Genomic DNA, 20,074 nt, shown 5'->3' on the forward strand with positions numbered 1-20,074 from the left:
CACCCCTCACCTCAGCCAGCCCCACCCCTCACCTCAGCCAGCCCACCCCTCACCTCAGCCAGCCCCACCCCTCACCTCAGCCAGCCCCACCCCTCACCTCAGCCAGCCCCACCCTCACCTCAGCCAGCCCCACCCCTCACCTCAGCCAGCCCCACCCCTCACCTCAGCCAGCCCACCCCTCACCTCAGCCAGCCCACCCCTCACCTCAGCCAGCCCCACCCCTCACCTCAGCCAGCCCCACCCCTCACCTCAGCCAGCCCCACCCCTCACCTCAGCCAGCCCCACCCCTCACCTCAGCCAGCCCACCCCTCACCTCAACCAGCCCCACCCCTCACCTCAACCAGCCCCACCCCTCACCTCAACCAGCCCACCCCTCACCTCAGCCAGCCCCACCCCTCACCTCAGCCAGCCCCACCCCTCACCTCAGCCAGCCCCACCCCTCACCTCAGCCAGCCCACCCTCACCTCAACCAGCCCACCCCTCACCTCAACCAGCCCCACCCCTCACCTCAGCCAGCCCACCCCTCACCTCAGCCAGCCCACCCCTCACCTCAACCAGCCCACCCCTCACCTCAACCAGCCCCACCCCTCACCTCAGCCAGCCGATCTGGCCCCTGGGGCCATTCACACCTGGGTGTGGGCCAGGCTACGGTGCACCAGGGACCCTGGGCCCTGCCGCTGTCTGAACCTGTGAGTGCATGTGCTGGCACTGGGCAGGGACCCACCTCTGAAAGAAGCTCTTCTTCATATCCAGGCTGTAGATTCTGAATTTTTTCAGGGGTGAATCATTCAGATAGAGATTTCCAATCAAGCCTGTGGGAAGGAGGCAGAACACATGGGTAGCCCAGAGGCAGGGCCGAGTCTGCTGGGCCAGGGCCACAAGGGGAAGCCCTGGGACGCTGGGGTGAGGAGTGCTGACGTGTACGCTCCCTGAGAAGCTGTTCGCTTGCAAGCAAGGCCCCCTAGCAATTCTATGGGGCATGGGAAGGAGGAAGTCCCTAGGATTTGCCATGGGAAGGACATAGAGCTGAGGTGTTACAGGGGGAGAACAGCCTCTGGCCTCTCTCTGAAGGAAGTTCCAGATGACTGCGAGGGTTCCAGCCTAGCTGCAGGGCCAGTTTTGGTGGGGCCCAGGCTACACAGACCTAATAACTCAGCCAGAAGTCACCTATGCCACCGAGGATTAAAGTTGTGCATCAGGAGTATAGACTGTGGGCAGAGGGCACCCTCACTCAGGCATCCAACAGGGAAGAGCTGTGTCCCTTGAGGAGCCACTCATCAGTGTCCCAGGGCTGGGCCAGCCCTGCCAGTCTCAGATCACGGAGCTGCTGAGTGGCTAGCTTGGGAATTCAGAGGCTGGGGACTGTGGAGAGGCCTCACGGGGCCTACAGACTCTGAAATGGAAGGCACAGGTGTATGTGGGCACACACATTTCTTAAGGGAGGTCTGTGACTTAAAACATTTAACTGTGATCCGGAGGACAGGACTCCACAGTGTGGGCCCAGGGGACCCTCAAGAAGGGCTCAGGGAAGCAACGTTAGGAACAATGGTCAGGCTGGTGCTCCCTCCAACCCCCAACCCCCAGGAGAAAAACGGAAGGACAGGCCCAGAGAGGGAGCTGTTTAGGGTGAAGGAGTGTGGGCCTGGATGGTGCTAGATGCTGCTCTGAGGCCCATCTGGAGAGGCTCTGATCCCCAGGATCCAGGCTGCAGTGTCTGGGCCATGTCGCTTTCCTGGCAAGGCCACCAGACGGCTGTCGGATGAAATGTGGACCAAAAAGAGCTCTTCAAGTTTCCTCCGTTACAAATGCAGACACCGTGAGAGAACTGGAGGCCACCAGTGTTGCTCACCACAGTCGCATTCATTTTTTTCTGAGTTCTTTTTTTTATAACTTACCTGAAACCACCCACATTTAGCTAGAGTTGTTTAAAAAAGGAAGGGCTAAATTAAAGCATAAAAGATTTAGCAGGCCAGGAAACATAAAGCTAATTGGCAGCCTGTTCCCAGAGGGGTGCGCTGCCAAGAGGCGTTTTGTTTGCTCTATGTCCCACATCCTCCTCGCGCCACATCCGAGATAAGCTATGGGTTTCCCAAGATGGATCAAGAAGAGAAATTCAGTGTGGAGGCCCAAGAAGGCAGGGGTCTTGTGCCTTTCCTTGGATTCCTGGAAATCACATTCATTGCTCCTCACCGCTGTCCCCCAAGCAGACATCCCTGCGGAAACTGACTGCAGCCCAGGGGAGACCAGGCCAGCTCAGTGTTCACTGTTTATCACAAGCACGCAGACAATGCACATGTGCAGTGCTAACGGGACAGGGGCCACAGCCTAGCGGAGCTTCTCTGGCCCACTCAGAACTGGCCTCATATACAGGACAACCCAGCCTCCACCTTCCTGCAAGGGGCCTCCGTAGCCTGGTGGCTGCTGGCAAGAGAAGCAATAGCCACGTGTCCAGCATGGCCGCTCTTCTTTCGACACGTTCTCGGACCCACCTTTGCGCTGGTCATCAATATTCTCTCCATAGTTGACTCGCCCACGATTCTCCACCAAGATCCTCAGCACGGTGTAACCCTGCCAAAAACACGGGGCTAACGATGACCACTGGAAGGCCACAGCTGCCCCTCAGAATGTGCTTGTGAACCCCAGTTATTCCCTACACTCTGGGGATGGGAGTGCACATCCCAGCTGGGCAGAAAGCCACACTCGCCCTCTCCACCTACAGCTTGTGGGTGAGAAGCCCCGAGTCTCCCAGGTCTTCCTCGGTGACTCCCCCCCGTCTTCCTCGAAGCAGTGGGGGCTAGCCCTCACCCAGCGCCCAAAAACAATGAACCTGGATCAGAGGGACAGCCATCTTCGTTGTCTTGTAGTCCAAGAATCCTATGGATACTGTGTTCACAAACACCTGCCAAAGGGAACAGACAGAAGCAACCATGGCCAACAGGAGGAGGGTAAGCGGGACCTCCACTAGGTCAAGAAGGGCAGCACTGCATGCCTGTGGGCAGACAAGGGGCCAGCGGGCAGAGCAGAAACGAATGCCCCCATGAAGACTCACAGAGCTGACTCGGAAGGGCCATATTTACAGCTGGTAATAGCTGATTCTGAGGGACAGAACGTATTGCAGGGCTGCTCATCAGAAGGTCGCAGGGATTTAGAAGAGCAGCTCCTACCTGCCCCCGATCGCGCACGCGGCCACTGAGGATGCCAGATGAGGTGATGCTGGTCTCATAGAGAATGTACCCAAAGGACTGTCCATTTCCCCCGTTGACTGGCAGGTTCTCCATGTTGATGGGCTTTTCAGACTTGATTGGCTGCGTACAGAAGAGACGGAGGGGTAGGCAGGCTGAGGAGGAGTGGGGTCACAGACAGACTCTGCCTGGGGGCTGGCACATGGGGTGGAAGCAGGGGTTTGGCGGGTGTTTCTACTTTGACTTCTCATTGCACTAAACCTACAACTCTCCAAAGTGATGGGGAAGAGGGGTGGGACAAAGGGGTGTGCACCAGCAGAGTGCAGTCCACAGGCAGGGGATACGCATCACAGCCTCGGGCCACTGGAGGAGGCACCCCCTGTTCCTCTGCCCCTCACTCTCCTCTCTGAGGCTGGAGGAAGGAAAGGTTCACAGGGCCACCCGCGGTTCCTCCCGGACCTTTGTTTCTCCCCACTTCACTCTCTAGCATGAGTTTGTCCTCTTCACTCTGAGCTCCAAGGCTGGAGAGCGGACCTCAAAGCCACTAGGCGCTGGCCTTCCTCTCCCCACACCCCTGCTACACCCACGATTGCCCCCAGCACTCACCTCCCCCATGTACTTGAGGGCATCCCACAGAGACAGGTACAAGACTGGCGTTATGGGCTCATATGACATCTTGGGAAGTAGGTCAGGTGGGGGAGGGAGAGGAATGCCTGCAACACACAGACAACAGCATCATCCCCCAGGGACCCAAATGTCACCGCCTGCTCGTCCTCCCCACCCAGCTCCCATTCACAGACCCCATGTGCTCCTGCATCCCAGCACCACGAGGAACAACAGGCCAGCTCTCAGCACCTGCCAAGGCCAGGGGAGGAAGGCCAGGGGCCTTCTCCCATCCTCCATAGGAGATAAGGAGCCTTAACACCTGGAGCAGGTGAAGTCGGTAAGATGGAAAGAGCCTCACACACCTCCCTGTCCTTGTCTAGAACATTCTTGCACACAGATCAACTGCAGTCGAGGTGGGACAGTAAGGAAGTAACTCTTTCGGGGTCTGAGAGCAGAAGCAAGGGCCTGAGTTGGAACTTGAGTCTGCTGTCTGCTGGGTACCTGAGATGGAGCCGAAGAAGTCTCGAAGCTTCATGTACTTGGCCGTGTAATCTCCCGCTTCTGTCAGCACAGCGTCATAGTCTGCAAGACACCGGGCCCTGTCACGGTCACTCCTGTCCCCAGCACAGCACATGTGGCAGCACAAAGAACAGGGAGAAGCTCAGGAGGGCCGCAGGCCTTCATCTCAGCCATTGCGGAGGCAAGACACTGTTTTTTTTTGAGACGGAGTCTCGCTCTGTCGCCCAGGCTGGAGTGCAGTGGCCGGATCTCAGCTCGCTGCAAGCTCCGCCTCCCGGGTTCACGCCATTCTCCTGCCTCAGCCTCCCGAGTAGCTGGGACTACAGGTGCCGCCACCACGCCCGGCTAGTTTTTTGTATTTTTTTTAGTAGAGACGGGGTTTCACCGTGTTAGCCAGGATGGTCTCGATCTCCTGACCTCGTGATCCGCCCTTCTCGGCCTCCCAAAGTGCTGGGATTACAGGCGTGAGCCACCGCGCCCAGCGGCAAGACACTTTTGAGCCATTCAGTCAGAATGCTGTAAACACGAAAGACCATGCAACCACAACAAGTGTCCATAAGGCTGGGTGCAGCAGCTCACACCTGTAATCCCAGCACTTTGGGAGGCCAAGGCAGGAGGATCACTTGAGGCCAGGAGTTCCAGACCAGTCTGGGCAACATAGCAAGACCACGCCTCTACAAAAAAATTTAAAAATTAGCCAGGGGTTGGGGTACACACCTGTAGTCCCAGCTACTCAAGAGGCTGAAGCAGGAGGATCACTTGAGCCCAGGTGTTTGAGGCTGCAGTGAGCTATGATCACACTACTGCACTCCAGCCTGGGTGACAGATGATACTCTCTCACAAATTCAAAAAAAAACAAACTATCCATGATCACAGCATGGCCCTAAATTTCTAGCTGCAGGTGCAATTTCTACTTTCTGGAACTCTCAACCTAAAGGGGGCAGGATCACACCTCCTCAAGGGCCTGGGCAGGGAGGGGAGGCCACCTCTGCCAAAGAGACCTCTCTGTAGAGTGGCCAGCTCACAGGCACACCACCCGCCTCGAGGCTTCCCTCCTCTGGGAGGGTAACGTGACCGTCCAGGCAAAGCCCCTACCTTCTCCAGGTACACCATTGCCAAAGACACTGAAGGTGCCAGAAGTTGACCCTGAAGGCCTCTCCATAGCAAGCCCTAGCCATGCCCGTGCACGGCAGACCAGGGAGAGCAGTGTTGATGAATACTTGCCATAGCTGGTGACATCTGACTTGTAGTCATGGAAGTGCATGGCTCCATTCATGAAGCCAAAGTTGGTGCCTCCATGGAACATGTAGAGGTTGATGGAGGAGCCGGCGTCCACAATGGCAGACACGGTTTTTAAAACCTCTGCCGGAGGAGGGAGAAAGGGGATGTGCAGAGTGAGTTAAAGTCTGAGATGAGCTGGGGTCCCTTCACTACTCTCCTCTTGCCCAGTCCCACCTCAAGGCCAACGTTGTCACTCTGTCCTTCTAGCTCTCACTAAAACCCCAATCACAGAAGATGAGGGGTGGAGGACGTGTGGGCCAGAGTCATGGCCCCAGAGCTCGAGCCTCCAGTTGTTTGTAAATCCTGGTCAAGTCTCTGAGCTCCATGTGGACCACCTGCAGCGCGCAGCCAGCGTGATCTCCATGTGAGTCTGCCCAACCAGGTGTATCAAATGCACAAAGATGGATGCATCCCTAGAGAGAAAACTCTGACACCTCCCCTATTCTACCTTTGTTAGGAGATGAACCATGACATGACAAGATCATAGCAAAGGAGAAAAACAAATGGTTTAATATATATTTTATTAATGTAAATCAAAGAAATGCAGACTAAACAATGATGTACTGAGTAGACCAATATTAAAAGTTATTTTAATACTCAGTGTTGCTGAATCTGTGGGAAATGGTGCATCCACTTGGCAGCCGCCGTCTCTCCGGGGCTGAGGGGTGCTGAGGGCCACCGGGAACACCAGGTGCGCAGAGCACAGGCTCCGGGACGCTCACCGAGATGGCGTGCGCTTAACAACCACCCGAAACGGCCCGAGAGACTGTGTCCACGAAGCGTGGGTTAGAATGGGGCTCTTCACATTCTTTAAAACAGTCGTGTAAGTCTGTATTTGGTCATACAGAAAGCGGTCCGTACATGCATTAACTGGTACAAGCAGGTGCCGTGCGGCGGAGTGTGACTGCATCTGTCTGTCTCTGTGTGCGTATAGAGCTGTCAGCAGAGACACATAGAGAACTGCCTACATGGTATATACACATCTAAATGTTGTCTCTGGGCTCTGGGAGTTTTATTTCTTCTCTATACTTTTTCTGTATTTTCTGGATGTTTGCAATAGGCATTCATTACCATTCTAATTACAAAAACACGAACAAGCAATGTTAAAATGCTCTCCCATTCATCAAAGTGTCAAAACAAATGACTCAGGAATATCCAGAGCCAACTTCTGCACACAGATAATCCCAGCAGCCTTGCATCCCTATGGCTGACCTACGTTAGTTAGCAGGTGACTGAAACTCATCCTCACTTCTTAAGTAGCACACATGCTGGATGTAGTAACTGCAAGTACTCACCAGAAGAATCCAGGATATTGTGAGGGCCTCCCCACGAGTCAAACCACCCTGTCCAGTACTCCATCACCATCTTGGGCTGAGTCCCCTGGACACCACAAAAAGAGAGTTAGACAAGCAGACTGGCCAGACAAAAAAGAGGGAATCTCTTCGTGGAGGGGAGCCCCAGGATCTCTGCCCTCTCCACTCTTCCCTGGCTGCATACCCACTGCCTTAGAGGTTTTTGGAGGTGGGGCATAGGTGACGGCCAAATTCACCTGCACACCAGTTCTCCTGCTACATGTGGACCCCACACGTGCAGGTACAGAGCAGATAAAGCTCCCAAAGTCACTACAGCAAACCCTGATGATTTTAATGTTGTATACATGTTAGCAAGAAGACACTGGTTCTGGATCAAGCCAAGCTTTGCCTGTCCTCTTCCAGGGAAGAGGGATGTTCTACCCAGGACAACTCCATATCTGGGAGGGATACTGTGGATACAGACCCCCCGGGTATTGGCTCCATTAGCAGAATAATCAGATGCTACGAGTGGGCCCTCTTCAAGGTCCAACTCAGTTTAAACAGCAGCATTTTCTGAACCAGAAAATCAGGGCCTTACAGCACAGCTATTCATGGTGTAGGTTCTGTACCAACAATTTGGATTTATACCTTGGCTGGGCCACTCAACAAATCTTAAATCTTCTTTCTGAATACTGACCTCGGCATAGGACTGCCCCAAGGAGGCCAAGATCATTCCTGGGACCATGCTCCACTCTGCCGTGTTTGCAGAAGCCCAGAGCGCCTGGGGGAGGTGTAAAGACTAACGTGCTAGTATTTCAGGCTCTGTGCGAGACAGTCTTCCTCACTTATCCAGTGACAGCTTGACAAGTATCTCTAGGTCAGTGATGGCCTTATGTTTAGAGCGCTACTGCATATGCAGCAACAAAATCTGATCCAGGGGGACGGGACAAACTTACGGTCCATTGAGTAGAAGGTACCAGCCATACCCCGGTTAAAGCCAGAGTAGTTACAAGAATTCGTTTAGCAAGACTGGTGGCTTGGTTTTCTTTACAAGCCACCTACCTTCCAAGAAGGAGACATACCATACCACGTTTAAATCACTAAAAAGGGAGAGGCAGATTCAAAGTCCCGCAAGTCAGAAATCTCCCATGCCAGAAGCAAGGCTGTTGGCTTGGGGGTACCAGAGCTGAGGAGGTGGGTGTCCACCCACGGGCCAGGCCACTGCACTGCACACCTGGCTACAAGCGGGAGCTCTGCAGGGAGACTGTGCTGCAGTCCCCAAGCCGCTACTTACAGGGCGCCTCATACACTCTATGGCTGTCTCCTTCACTGGCTCACATGACTGTTGGGAGAATGAGATGAGCGAGTGCGCGTAACGCCCTCAGCACACTGCCTGGCAGGTAGGAGGTGCTCAGGAAACACTTGCACAGTTATCCCCATCACCGGTCATGGGCGCAGAGGGCGAGTGAGGTGCTATCGACACCGCCACGTGGAGCACACCTGGGGCCTGCGCTGTGCATTCAGAGAGCCCTTGATTCAAACAGGGAGGTGTCCAAGTCCCCTTCCTTAATGAAAACAGACGTCTCTGGACTGCGCACATAAGGACCATTCTGTTAGCAGGACAGCTGGCCTGGGACGGCTCGGGCATGGCTACCTTTCTAAGGATGACCTTGAAGGCTAGGTAAACATAAGGCATTCTGCTGTATCAGCTGCTGTGCTAAGCACTTTCCAAATATTACCTCATTTAATCTTCAAACAACCCTGTGAGTTGACACCATAAGGCAATGTACTCTCATCATCCCCACTTAGAAGAAAGAGATGCACAGAGAGGTTAAGTAACTTGCCCAAGGTCACACAGCACAGGGCAGGAAACCCCGTCATCTCAGTCAGAAGTGTGAGAGGACCCCTACTCTACTACACACACTGGCAGGCACTCAGGAAATGTCGAGGAAGGAAGGCAGAGACCCAGCTGGATCGCGTGACCTGCCTCACAGGAGCCTGCCTGCAAGTGGGGCCAGCCCTCCATCTCCTCCTGGGAGCCTCCCCACCTACTCTGGCCACCTGAACTCCAGGAGAAGCCACATCAAACACACACACGGCCCCACACGGCTGTGGTGCCTCCACGCAGATGTGCCTGAGGACACAGCCCCTGCTCTGAAAGACCATCAGCCAGAATGGAAAGCGGCCCAGCATCTCCACAGGCATCCATGCCTGTCCATCCAAGCACAACTCCACTCCAGGCCCAGGACCAGTGTGACCATGCAGCACGGGGGCAGTGAGCCAGGGCACAGCCAGGGCCTCTCAGGACCAGTGTGACCATGCAGCACGGGGGCAGTGAGCCAGGGCACAGCCAGGGCCTCTCAGCTCTGCAGAGGGCGGCAGCATGGCCCCATCCATCCATCTGCTTCGGAGGGGCACACGAGCTTGACAGAGAGGTCAGTCAGAACTACAGTGCAGTGTAAATGCCCATCAGTTTGACAGATATTGAGGGACATCTGGAAACTCCTCCCTCTCTCCAGACCTGGAGTGGACCAGGCTTCCTGCCTTGCTGATGGCAGTAATCTTTCTAGGATTGCAGGCCCTCACAGGTTAAGGTCAGATGCCTGTGTAGTATAGGACAGGGAAGTGTTTTCTTCCCCCTCAATCCCTGGGAGCAAGTCTGGAGCTAATTGAGGCCACAAAAGTCGAGTCCTCTAGGAGTGCACCAAAAGGGCCCCTCTCGCAGGGCAGTGAGTGACGTCCACACTGCATCAGCCTACACAGCAGCCCTCAGAGCTGTTTGTGGGCAGCGGGTCTTGCAGGCACACAGCAGCATGGGCCAGGGGTCAAGAGGCCAACAGCCCTGAGTCCAGCTCCCTGCACTGGGGAAGGTGAGCACGCTGACAGGCATTTGGAATTCCCACAGGCCACTGAGCAGGCTGGGCGGCAGCTTCCCTGGGGCTGGACTTACCTGGACGTTGAAGAGAAAGGTGGTCAGTAGCTGCAGCTCGTGTGTTGACTGCAAGTTGATGGTGGCCAACACTGTTAAAGGGAAGAGGAGACAGAGAGACAAAGCATTGTCTCAAAGCCAGGGACCTTCTAAGTGACCCCAGACCCTTCTCAATCTACCAGCACAATAACGTAACCCGCCCTGACATGGTTTCCCACCTCCAGTTAGAAGTCAGCCACAGTCAGGCGCAGTGGCTCACACCTGTAATCCCAATGCTTCGGGAGGCTAAGGTGGGTGGATCGCTTGAGGCCAGGAGTTCAAGACCAGCCTGGCCAGCATGATGAAACCCCATCTCTACTAAAAAATACAAAAAAAATTAGCCAGGGTTGGTGGTGCATGCCTGTAACCCCAGCTACTTGGGAGGCTGAGGTGGGAGGATCACTTGAACCCAAGAGGCAGAAGTTGCAGTGAGCCGAGATTGTGCAACTGCACCCTAGCCTGGGTGACAGAGCGAGACCGTGTCTCACAAAAATAAAGAAAGAAAGAAATAAGTCAGCCAGGACGCCAGGAGACTTATCTTGTTGTCTTGGATTCCGCCACAGCAGCACAGAGCTGAGAGGCAGTCACTCGCTGGGCACCTGACCTTGATCAACTGTGACTTCTACAAGCCAAGCATGCATTTCGGTTCCTTGTTCTTTTGTAGGAACCAGAGCCTGATCCTTCCTTGGCACCCCAAGCACCCGGTCCAAGGTAATGATGTAAACAAAGATTCCTCTCAGATTTCTTGATAAGGGCTAATTCTCTATTCTACTCCATAACATGTTCCTTTTAAAATGTAAAACGCTATTTTCAGTGGCTTTCCATCAGTGAAACATATGCTCAAGAAAGGTGGGCTCTGTCTGGCCGACAGCTGGGGATGCCCACGCCCACCCCCGTGGCACAGCCTCACCCTGGGGCCTCTCACCTGCCTACTGTCTGCCTAACAGTCAGCTCACAGGCACGGCTGTGGCCTGGGCTCCCGCAGGCCTAGGCACACACAGGAGAGGCTGAGCCAGCCTGGCAAGCCGGGCCACCCTGACACTCTGCTGCAGGACAAAAGCCTCTGATTGCCAGTGAAGAAACGCAAGCGACAGCTGGGGCTCCGGGAGGTGTAATAACTTGCCTCTAGGTCACAATAATTGACCTCAAGGTAGCGGCAGAGTGGGGCTGCACACCTGGGTCCCCCTGACACCACCCCATAGCCCTGCCCCGTCCCTGTCCTCCAGCAGCCCACTGGGTGGGACCCTCCACCCAGACCCCTCCCCTGAAGCCAGAAGCCCTTTGAAGACAGGAGGCCAGTCTGAAACTGAGCAGGCCGAACTCAATGTCCACAGGCTGTGCACGGCTAAGTGGACACAAGCATCTGTCCTGTCCTTCCTGACACCTCTCACAAATACAAGAGGAGGGTGGACAGGCAGACGGCCACGAGGAACATCAACAAGAGGAGACATGGGCAAATCCTGGAATACGGAGAAGGACACAGGGACAGTAAATGGTCTAGGAGTGCGGAAGGGGTGACAGTTGGCTCCAGCTCCAGCCCAAGGCCTCGTCCCACTCCCAGCCCCAGGCCCTGATCACCATGAGATGGGAGGATGCCCGTCCTCAGCCTCGATCCTTGTTCTCACCTGGGCCCATCCCCTCCTCAGGGGCCATCCCGCCTGAGAAAGCTGGACCCGAGCTGCTGTGGGAATGGGTGTGTGTGGCAGGTGGAGGGGAAGGCGGGAAGAGGAGGCAGGCAACTCTACAGCACATTCCTGTCCACCACCGGCCTGGCCCAGAACAGCTGCAGCAAGACCCCAGGACTTCTCCAGAAACACTTCACAGCGGTAGACATTGCCCCAAACTCCGACAAGTGAGTGTCCCTTCTTGAAAAAGCCACCACAGCCCAGTCACCCCCTGGGGAAGAACTCCTGTCAACAGCCTCTCCCACACCCAGAGCTCCAAGTGGCAGCCAAGAGCCTCTTTCCTAAGCTGCTGGGTAGGGGCAGATCCAGAGCATCTCCTGGCGCAGGAGATGGAGTGGAACAGACAGCAGGAAAACAGCAGGCAGTGCTAGGGAAAGGAACAAAGGCAGTGCGTGGGGAAGGAACGCCGGCAGCCCTAGAAAAGGAACGTGGGCAGCACTGGGGAAAGGAACACGGTCAGCACCGGGAAAGGAATGAGGGCAGTGCCAGGGGAAAGGAACACAGATAGCACTTTTGTAAAAAGCAAACTACCCTCGGAGGGAAATAAGAAAGGTAGTATCCTTTTTTTTTTTTTTTTTTTGAGAAGGAGTCTCGCTCTGTCACCCAGGCTGGAGTGCAGTGGCCGGATCTCAGCTCACTGCAAGCTCCGCCTCCCGGGTTCACGCCATTCTCCTGCCTCAGCCTCCCGAGTAGCTGGGACTACAGGCGCCCGCCACCTCGCCCGGCTAGTTTTTTGTATTTTTTAGTAGAGACGGGGTTTCACCGTGTTAGCCAGGATGGTCTCGATCTCCTGACCTCGTGATCTGCCCGCCTCGGCCTCCCAAAGTGCTGGGATTACAGGCTTGAGCCACCGCGCCCGGCCGGTAGTATCCATTTTTAAAGTATGCTATGAGAAGAGAAATATATTCAAGAAAATTGTGACTCAGGAAATCACCGGAGGACTGGAAGATAAAAGTTCAGGAAGTCACCCAGAAAGTAGAACTGAAAGGCAAAGAAATAAAGAATAGAAAAGACGTAGACAGTCAATAGGAGCACCCAATACACAAACACCAGGATGACCGAAAGACCCGAAGACAAGACGGTGGAACCCCGTCAAAGACACGCCCACCACGCGACTGTGCCAGCAGAAGGCGCAGCAGCGCCTGACGGGGAGGGCAGTCTCCCCGAGGAACTTGGCAGGGGGCGCGGAGGGAGAGGACCCAGGAAAGGCGAGGGAACTGGAGTGTCCTGTGCTGCCGCAGCAACAGCGGGTGCCGGGAAGCCATGGAGCGACAGGAAGCAGTATTCCACGCGGGATGCAGCCAGGCAGCAGACCCCCCACCATGCAAGCCAGAACAATGAGAGCCAGGCCTCCAGACAGCCAGAATCGGACAGGTACAGGACCTGAGAAACACCAGCGACAGGCGTCTGGGACATCTCTGGCAAAGCATTTGTTTAAAAGAGAAAGCAGTCCCGGGGGGACGGGGTTAAGGGGAGGAAAGAGAATTTGAAATGAAAAGAAAAACAAACAGAATAATTACACTAAAAACTAAGCACACTGCAAGGAGAGCCGGCTGGCACCCTGAGAATTCACAGATACTGTGCAGGGCATCACCCACGTGGCAGGCATCTGCAGTGAACCACTGTCATACATCCGCGAGGCCCACGCTGGCGCCCGTCAGGGCAGGAAAGTGAGAGAAGGGTAGCAAAGAACACTCATCACCTACTGGAACAAGAAGTTAGTAGGCAGAATTTTTTTTTTTTTTAGACGGAGTCTCGCTCTGTCGCCCAGGCTGGAGTGCAGTGGTACTATCCCAGCTTACTGCAACCTCTGCCTCTCGGATTCAAGCGATTCTCCTGTCTCAGCCTCCCGAGTAGCTGGAGTTACAGGTGCCCACCACCACACTTGGCTAATTTTTTGTATTTTTAGTAGAGACGGGGTTTTGCCATGTAGGGCAGGCTGGTCTCGAACTCCTGACCTCAGATGATCTGCCCGCCTCGGCCTCCCAAAGTGCTGGAATTATAGGCCTGAGCCACCGCGCCCGGCCAACAGGCAGAATTTTAAAGCAAACGATGCAGGGCTCTATGTTCCCAGTATTTAGAAATAAGAAGGAAAATATCCCAAGAAAAAGCCAAAGACTTGAAAATGGTCATTTCTGGACAATATGATGAAGAGTAGGCTACACTATATTTCTCTACCAACATTTTCAAGTATTTCACTTTTAGACCATTTCATTTTTTTTAATTAAAAAAAAAAAAAGAAGTTATTCCAGGCAGCAGGGGGCACGCAGGTGGGTGCCTGGAGGTGGGAGGGCCACAGGGAAAAGCAGTGGAGACTCCCGGCTTCCTTGCAAGGCCTGTAACCCGGAGACTGCCAAGCGCTAACAATGTGCTCCAGCCTCAAAAGGAGTCTCCCTGCACAGCCACAGCCCGCAGGAGCCTGGAGCAGCCGTGGGGAGACAGTGCCACCGTGTGGACGCCGTGGGGATCACCGCTGGTCCTCCCCGTGCCGGAGACACAGGGACTCTGCCTGGGGACAAAAGCCTTTTCCTCCCCATTCATGGACCTTCACTCCCTGGGTGCCAGCCACATGCCAGGCGCTGCTGCAGGGATGTAGAGACATCTTCCAGCAGCTCGGTCTGTGGAGGAAATGCAAAAGAAAGAAAAGAAAGCGTGGAATGTGCCAGAGCAGACACAAGCACGGTTGCAGGAGGCCACAGAAGGGCCCCGCTGCATCGATGGGAGGATGCTATGCTCACCCAGGCCACAAACCACACCTGGCCCCGAGCACAGCTGAACCAGCCAAACCCCAAGCCCCGCGAAGAGTACTGCTGGGTGAAACAGATCAATGAAATAAATAAACTACCCCCAATGTGAGAGGGCGAAAAGAAATCAGGGAGAAGGACTGAGTGAGCCCCAAGAAGGAGGAAGTTCAGTTTCAAGTGTGGTGCTACAAAAAGCCTCACTAACTTTAGAGAACAGCCCTGCAGCTCTCTGGAGGAAGAGCAAAGCCCCCAGGGCTGGGGCTCCGGACGCTGGAGGAACAGTAAAGAGGGGGAACGAGGGGGAACGCGTGAGCAAAGGGAAGGAGCAGGAAGTGAGCGCAGCTGGGTCCCGGAGCCACGTGCAGAGGCCTTCAAGGTCATTCCCAGAACCTGCGCTGCACTCTGAGCGAGACAGAGGCGCCGAGCGCTCAGCAGGGTATGGTAATCTGCACTCTGAGTGAGACACACGCCGAGCGCTCAGCAGGGTACGGTAATCTGCACTCTGAGTGAGACACTCGCCAAGCGCTCAGCAGGGTACGGTAATCTGCACTCTGAGTGAGACACTCGCCAAGCGCTCAGCAGGGTACGGTAATCTGCACTCTGAGTGAGGCAGAGGCGCCGAGCGCTCAGCAGGGTACGGTAATCTGCACTCTGAGTGAGACAGAGGCGCCGAGCGCTCAGCAAGGTACGGTAATCTGCACTCTGAGTGAGGCAGAGGCGCTGAGCGTTCAGCAGGATAGGGTAATCTGGACGACATTTTCAGAGGCATGCGGAGAACACATTGTGGAGGCAACAGTGAAAATGCTACTGCAGCAATGCAGGCCAGGAGTGCTGCTAGCAGGTGAGTGCTGAGGCCTGTAGGGATTCCAGGAGCACTGGGAGATAAAGCTAACAATGGCTTAGGTGCCAGGCAGACTGGACAGGAGCTCACAGTCACTACCAGGTTCAGGGCCCATGCAGCTGGGAAAAACAGAGCTGCAATGTTCCAAAAACAGGAAGCCCACACATGAGGCAGTCATCTGCAGAGTGCCTTGGAGCCCAAGTGCCCAGCAGGGCGGGAGAACAGCCACCCACCCAGCCACGCACCATGATCTCTCACACAGACCCTCCCCACTCATGGAACCCAAGGGTTCTGCAGCCCAGTGCCATATGCACGGGAGAATAACAGGCACCACAGAAACTCCTACTTGGGTCGCAGTCCCACAGGGAGAGTGTGCACAGCCAGCCCAGGGCCGCCGCCAGCCCCCACGGCCCAACACAAGTGCAATTACCTCCCTGGACAATCCCCTTGCTCAGCCCATCCTTGTTGTCTGAAGTCAGGAGCAGTTCCACAATGCCACGGTCCTCCAGTGCCTGTGGGGGGAAATGAGATAAGCCCGCGTCTGCCCTGGCTCCTCAGAGCTTCTGCAGGGACACACAGCTGCAGCTGGGTAGCCCAAAGAGCTGGAGGGAGAGATGCTGAATAAAGCGTTTATTTCTCTGCCAAAAACAGAAAAGTCTCCTGCCATCTGCACCTCCATGGTCAGCACAGCTCCAATCAGCATGAATTCCCATCACAGCAGGGGCAGGGCTGGCAAGCTGGGGCAGCCCCTGGTTGCTCTGGATCTGGAAGCTGCCCAGTGGGCCAGTTAGCATGTCTAGGCAAGTCTACACTGAGGCCGGCTCAGGGAAGCCTGCTGCCACGTGTCACCCGCCACTGTCTGCTGGGCTCCAGCGAGCAGGTCAGGCCTCCAGGATGACACCTACATCCTTCCCTTCACTCACACCACAAGTAACAGGCCTGTCCCTTCCCCATGCTAGCCGGTGTGGGTTTGGGGGATGGCAAGGCCCAGGAGGGCCCACCATGCCCTGTCACGTGCCCATGGTGCACTTCCCACGTCCAGAACAGCAGGAAGCATCCTCCCAGCTGTAAAGCCAAGAGTGAAGTGGAAGAAACGCTGTGCTTGAGGGGCAATGACGACAAGAACCACTCAGAACATCCCGACATCCACAGGGCAGTCACTGCCGTGCCAGGCCTTCCGCTCAGCACCCGACGTCCACAGGGCAGTCACTGCCGTGCCAGGCCTTCCGCTCAGCACCCGACGTCCACAGGGCAGTCACTGCCGTGCCAGGCCTTCCGCTCAGCACCCGACGTCCACAGGGCAGTCACTGCCGTGCCAGGCCTTCCGCTCAGCACCCGACGTCCACAGGGCAGTCACTGTCGTGCCAGGCCTTCCGCTCAGCACCCGACATCCACAGGGCAGTCACTGCCGCGCCTTCTGCTCAGCACCCGACGTCCACAGGGCAGTCACTGTCGTGCCAGGCCTTCCGCTCAGCACCCGACGTCCACAGGGCAGTCACTGCCGCGCCTTCTGCTCAGCACCCGACGTCCACAGGGCAGTCACTGCCGCGCCTTCTGCTCAGCACCCGACGTCCACAGGGCAGTCACTGCCACGCCTTCCACTCAGCACCCGACGTCCACAGGGCAGTCACTGCCGCGCCAGGCTTTCCGCTCAGCACTTGACACAGACTGTCCTATGCAAGCCTCACGGTTAATGTCTTCACAGTACAGACGCCTCGGAGGGGTGAAGTCAAGCACTGCAGGTTACAGGGCCCGTGGCAACATGGGCCTGAACCCAGAGCCAAAGGCTTGTGCTGAGGCTCTAGGATCTTTTGGATCAGAAAACCCCACAGAGGGGTCTTCCTATCATCTTCTCTGCAGATATCAGGCCAAGACTGTTTATTTCCGCTGAAATCTTTTGGAAGTGGGTAGGCAGGGAGATACGTGCTGGGTGAATAAGGCTCGTGTCCAGTCCCACATGCTGGGAAGGAAAGAGCAGAGGGGGCTCTTGTCTCAGGCACAAGGGAGCTGCAGAGTTCAAGCCATGAGCTCAGGTGGGATTTATCAAGAGCCCTGGATCCACCAGCTCACGCTATCATTCACTGATATTTAGCAAGCATTTACTTAGGTCCCTACCACATACACACACCTAACACTTCCTGGCATTCATTTACTGACTCCACCCCGCAGGGGGTAATTGCTCCCTCCTGAGCACCAGAGATCTGCAGAGCCAGGCTAGGGGTGGGCACCTCTTCTCTCACCACTCTCCCAGCAGCCTGAGAGAGAGGCTGGTGAACGCTCCTAAGAGCTTCGGAACCACAGAGGCTGGACGCTGCTGCTTCTCTTTGCCCACCTGAGTCACACATGGGTACCTCCGCCCAGACACCAGGGAAGCATGAGTGGACCGGGACTCCCTGCGGGAGCTGCACTCTCCTCTCTGCAGCTGAGTAACTAAGTCAACAACCGCTGAGAGGCCCCAGGGCCAAGAAGCAGGCTGCGGGAACTGGGTATAGCAGGAGGCGCCTCAAGGCCTGGACGCAGGGATTTCTTAAAACTCCCCCAGATAAAGCCAGTATGCAGCCTGGGCTGGGAACCACTGCTTTAGACTTCAGAATTGGAGCAGCCTCTCCAGGAAGCCTTCCTAATCATCACCATGCAATTAAGCCAATTCCTTTATTCCCAGCCCCTGCAATACCAGGTATGTACTGAAATTCCCAGATGAAACTCAATCAAGGGTAAATAAGTGACAACCCTGTTGAAATAAAACAACAGAGAAAATTCACTAATAAATGATGTTGGAGGATGTATTAATATGAGGAAAATATAAGACCCACATGTCACACCACAGCCCATAACACACTCCAGAGGAAGGACTCGAAAGAAACGCACCAAGAGGACTCTTACCTTCTTGACGTAGGGCATATAAGCAGGGTCTTTATTATAGGAACCATATTCATTCTCCACCTGCACGGCAATGATGGGTCCCCCACGCTTGTACTGGGGAGAAAAGACAGACAACCAGGAGCTGAGTGTGTAGGGGAACTGTAGTATCCAACCCCACCATGCCCATCACCAGTGACTAGCAAAATATCCCATTTGAAAACTAAAATCTCAAAAGATTCGTATCAATAAGGCAGTGGAGGAAGAAGCATTAGACCCTTGTTCTCCCATGAAAACTTCAAAAGACAACTCCAGACTGACTAAAATAACAGGAGCTCTGGACATGAGTCGAATGTCTAACCAAACAAGTGACCACCAAATCAAAACAAAAAGTCATATGCAAAACGCTACAAAACTGTAGGATGTTTCCACGAGGACTTGCCCCGCCCCGGTGTAGCATGGTGTGGTCAGGAGGACGCGTCCCAACGCCCAGGTCCCTCATGATGGAAGAGGCAAAACAGAACTTGTTTACAATGTTCTAACTTGTTCTGCCCGACGCACTGGTTTCTGTCTTGTCTGACATGGAGCTCAAACAGGGATCGTCAGCATAGTTTGGACTTCAGGCTGGCTGCTAAAGATGGCAGTGGCAGGTTCTGCAGCATATGAAAACTGCCAGAGGACTACAAACCCTTGGATGCCTGGGGGGAAGGAATTACAAGCAGAAGAAAATGAAGAGCATCTAAGGCCACAAGCAGCAGCTGGGGTGAGACTCTGGGACTTAAAGACACTTGAAAGCAACCAGGGAGGTAGGGAAGGAGGCACACACAGATACAGACAGAACACATGCCCAGAAAAGATCAGGTCTTAGGTCTTCATGCTGGGCTGGTCTCCGGGCTTAGGGGCCCACTAATTAGTGAGGGTGCCCCTGAAAACATGCAAAACCTGAAATAGGTGTCTGTTTTCTCAGATGCCCAATGTTCAACCAATAAAACACACGCGTAAAAAGAAACAGGGAAGTATGACTCATCGAAGGAACAAAATAAATCTCCAAAGGCAGCATCTGAGAAACACACACCAGACTCGGCAGAGCAAGATCTACAACAGCGGTGGTAAATGTGCTCAAGGAGCTCAAGGAAACCAGGTAAATGACACATGAAGAAAAAGAGAATATCAACAAAGAAACAGATTACTTTTAAGAGAACCAAAGGAACTTCTGGGACGGAAACATACCGTACATAAATTGAAAAAATTCACTAGAGGGGTTCAACAGCAGATTCAAACAGGCAGAAGAAAGAAAAGCAAACTTAAACACAGGTTATCAGAAATGATCAGGTCTGAGGAGATAAAAGAATAAAGAAAACCGAACAGAGCCTAAGGGACTTACACAACACCCGCAAGCAGAATAGTGTGTGAATTACGGGATTCTTAGAAGAAAAAGGGAGATAAAAGGGCAGGGAGATTGTTTTTACAAAATAATAGCTGAAAACTTCTCCAATTTGAGGAAAGACATGATTATGTAACGCCAAGGAGCTCAAAAAATTCCAGAAACCACACAGGGACACACCATAATCAATCTACCGAAGACAAAGAGAGATTCTTGAATGTGCCAGAAGAGTTCTGGTCACTTACAAGGGATCCTCAGTGAGACCATAAAGGATATCTCAGCCAGAAAAGTTTCAGGCTGGAAGGCAATGGGGTGATATAGTCAAAGTGCTGAAAGAAAAAAGTGTCAACTTTGTTTTGACACTTCTATATCCAGCAAAACTCAAAAATGAGGGAAAAATTAAGAAACTCCCAAAGAAAAGCTAAGAGAGTTCATTACCACTAGACCTTCCCTAAAAAAAAAACACCTAAAGTTGAAATGAAAAAATGCTAGAGAGTAATTTGAAGCTATATGAAAATATAAAGTTCTCCAGCAAAGATAGACACATAAAAAATAGAAAAACATTATTATAATTTTTCTTTACAATGTGGCTTTTTATTTTCTATAAGATTTTAAAAGATATAAAATAATTATAAATCTAAGTTAATGGGTACACCCAATATGAAGACATAATTTGTGACATCAATAAAATAAAGTGGGGGACAGAACTGTAA

At 53.9% G+C, this 20,074-nt stretch overlaps 1 protein-coding gene across 2 annotated transcripts in view; it reads right to left on the reverse strand.

Annotated features, from left to right (window-relative positions):
- Positions 1–20,074, reverse strand: part of GLB1L2 (galactosidase beta 1 like 2) — a 45,647-nt gene that overhangs the window by 2,857 nt on the left and 22,716 nt on the right. For both annotated transcript variants that reach the window (XM_010362048.2, XM_030918037.1), the window contains 11 exons: positions 18,002–18,094; positions 15,549–15,630; positions 9,831–9,901; positions 6,884–6,968; positions 5,532–5,669; positions 4,290–4,370; positions 3,789–3,895; positions 3,165–3,305; positions 2,828–2,899; positions 2,490–2,568; positions 725–812 (listed from right to left, as the gene is read on the reverse strand). In XM_010362048.2, coding sequence (XP_010360350.2) covers positions 725–812; positions 2,490–2,568; positions 2,828–2,899; positions 3,165–3,305; positions 3,789–3,895; positions 4,290–4,370; positions 5,532–5,669; positions 6,884–6,968; positions 9,831–9,901; positions 15,549–15,630; positions 18,002–18,094 — 1,037 coding nt within the window. The remainder of the gene's footprint in view (positions 1–724; positions 813–2,489; positions 2,569–2,827; positions 2,900–3,164; positions 3,306–3,788; positions 3,896–4,289; positions 4,371–5,531; positions 5,670–6,883; positions 6,969–9,830; positions 9,902–15,548; positions 15,631–18,001; positions 18,095–20,074) is intronic.

Source organism: Rhinopithecus roxellana, chromosome 15, assembly GCF_007565055.1.
Source record: "Rhinopithecus roxellana isolate Shanxi Qingling chromosome 15, ASM756505v1, whole genome shotgun sequence".
NCBI classification, from domain to species: Eukaryota; Metazoa; Chordata; class Mammalia; order Primates; family Cercopithecidae; genus Rhinopithecus; species Rhinopithecus roxellana.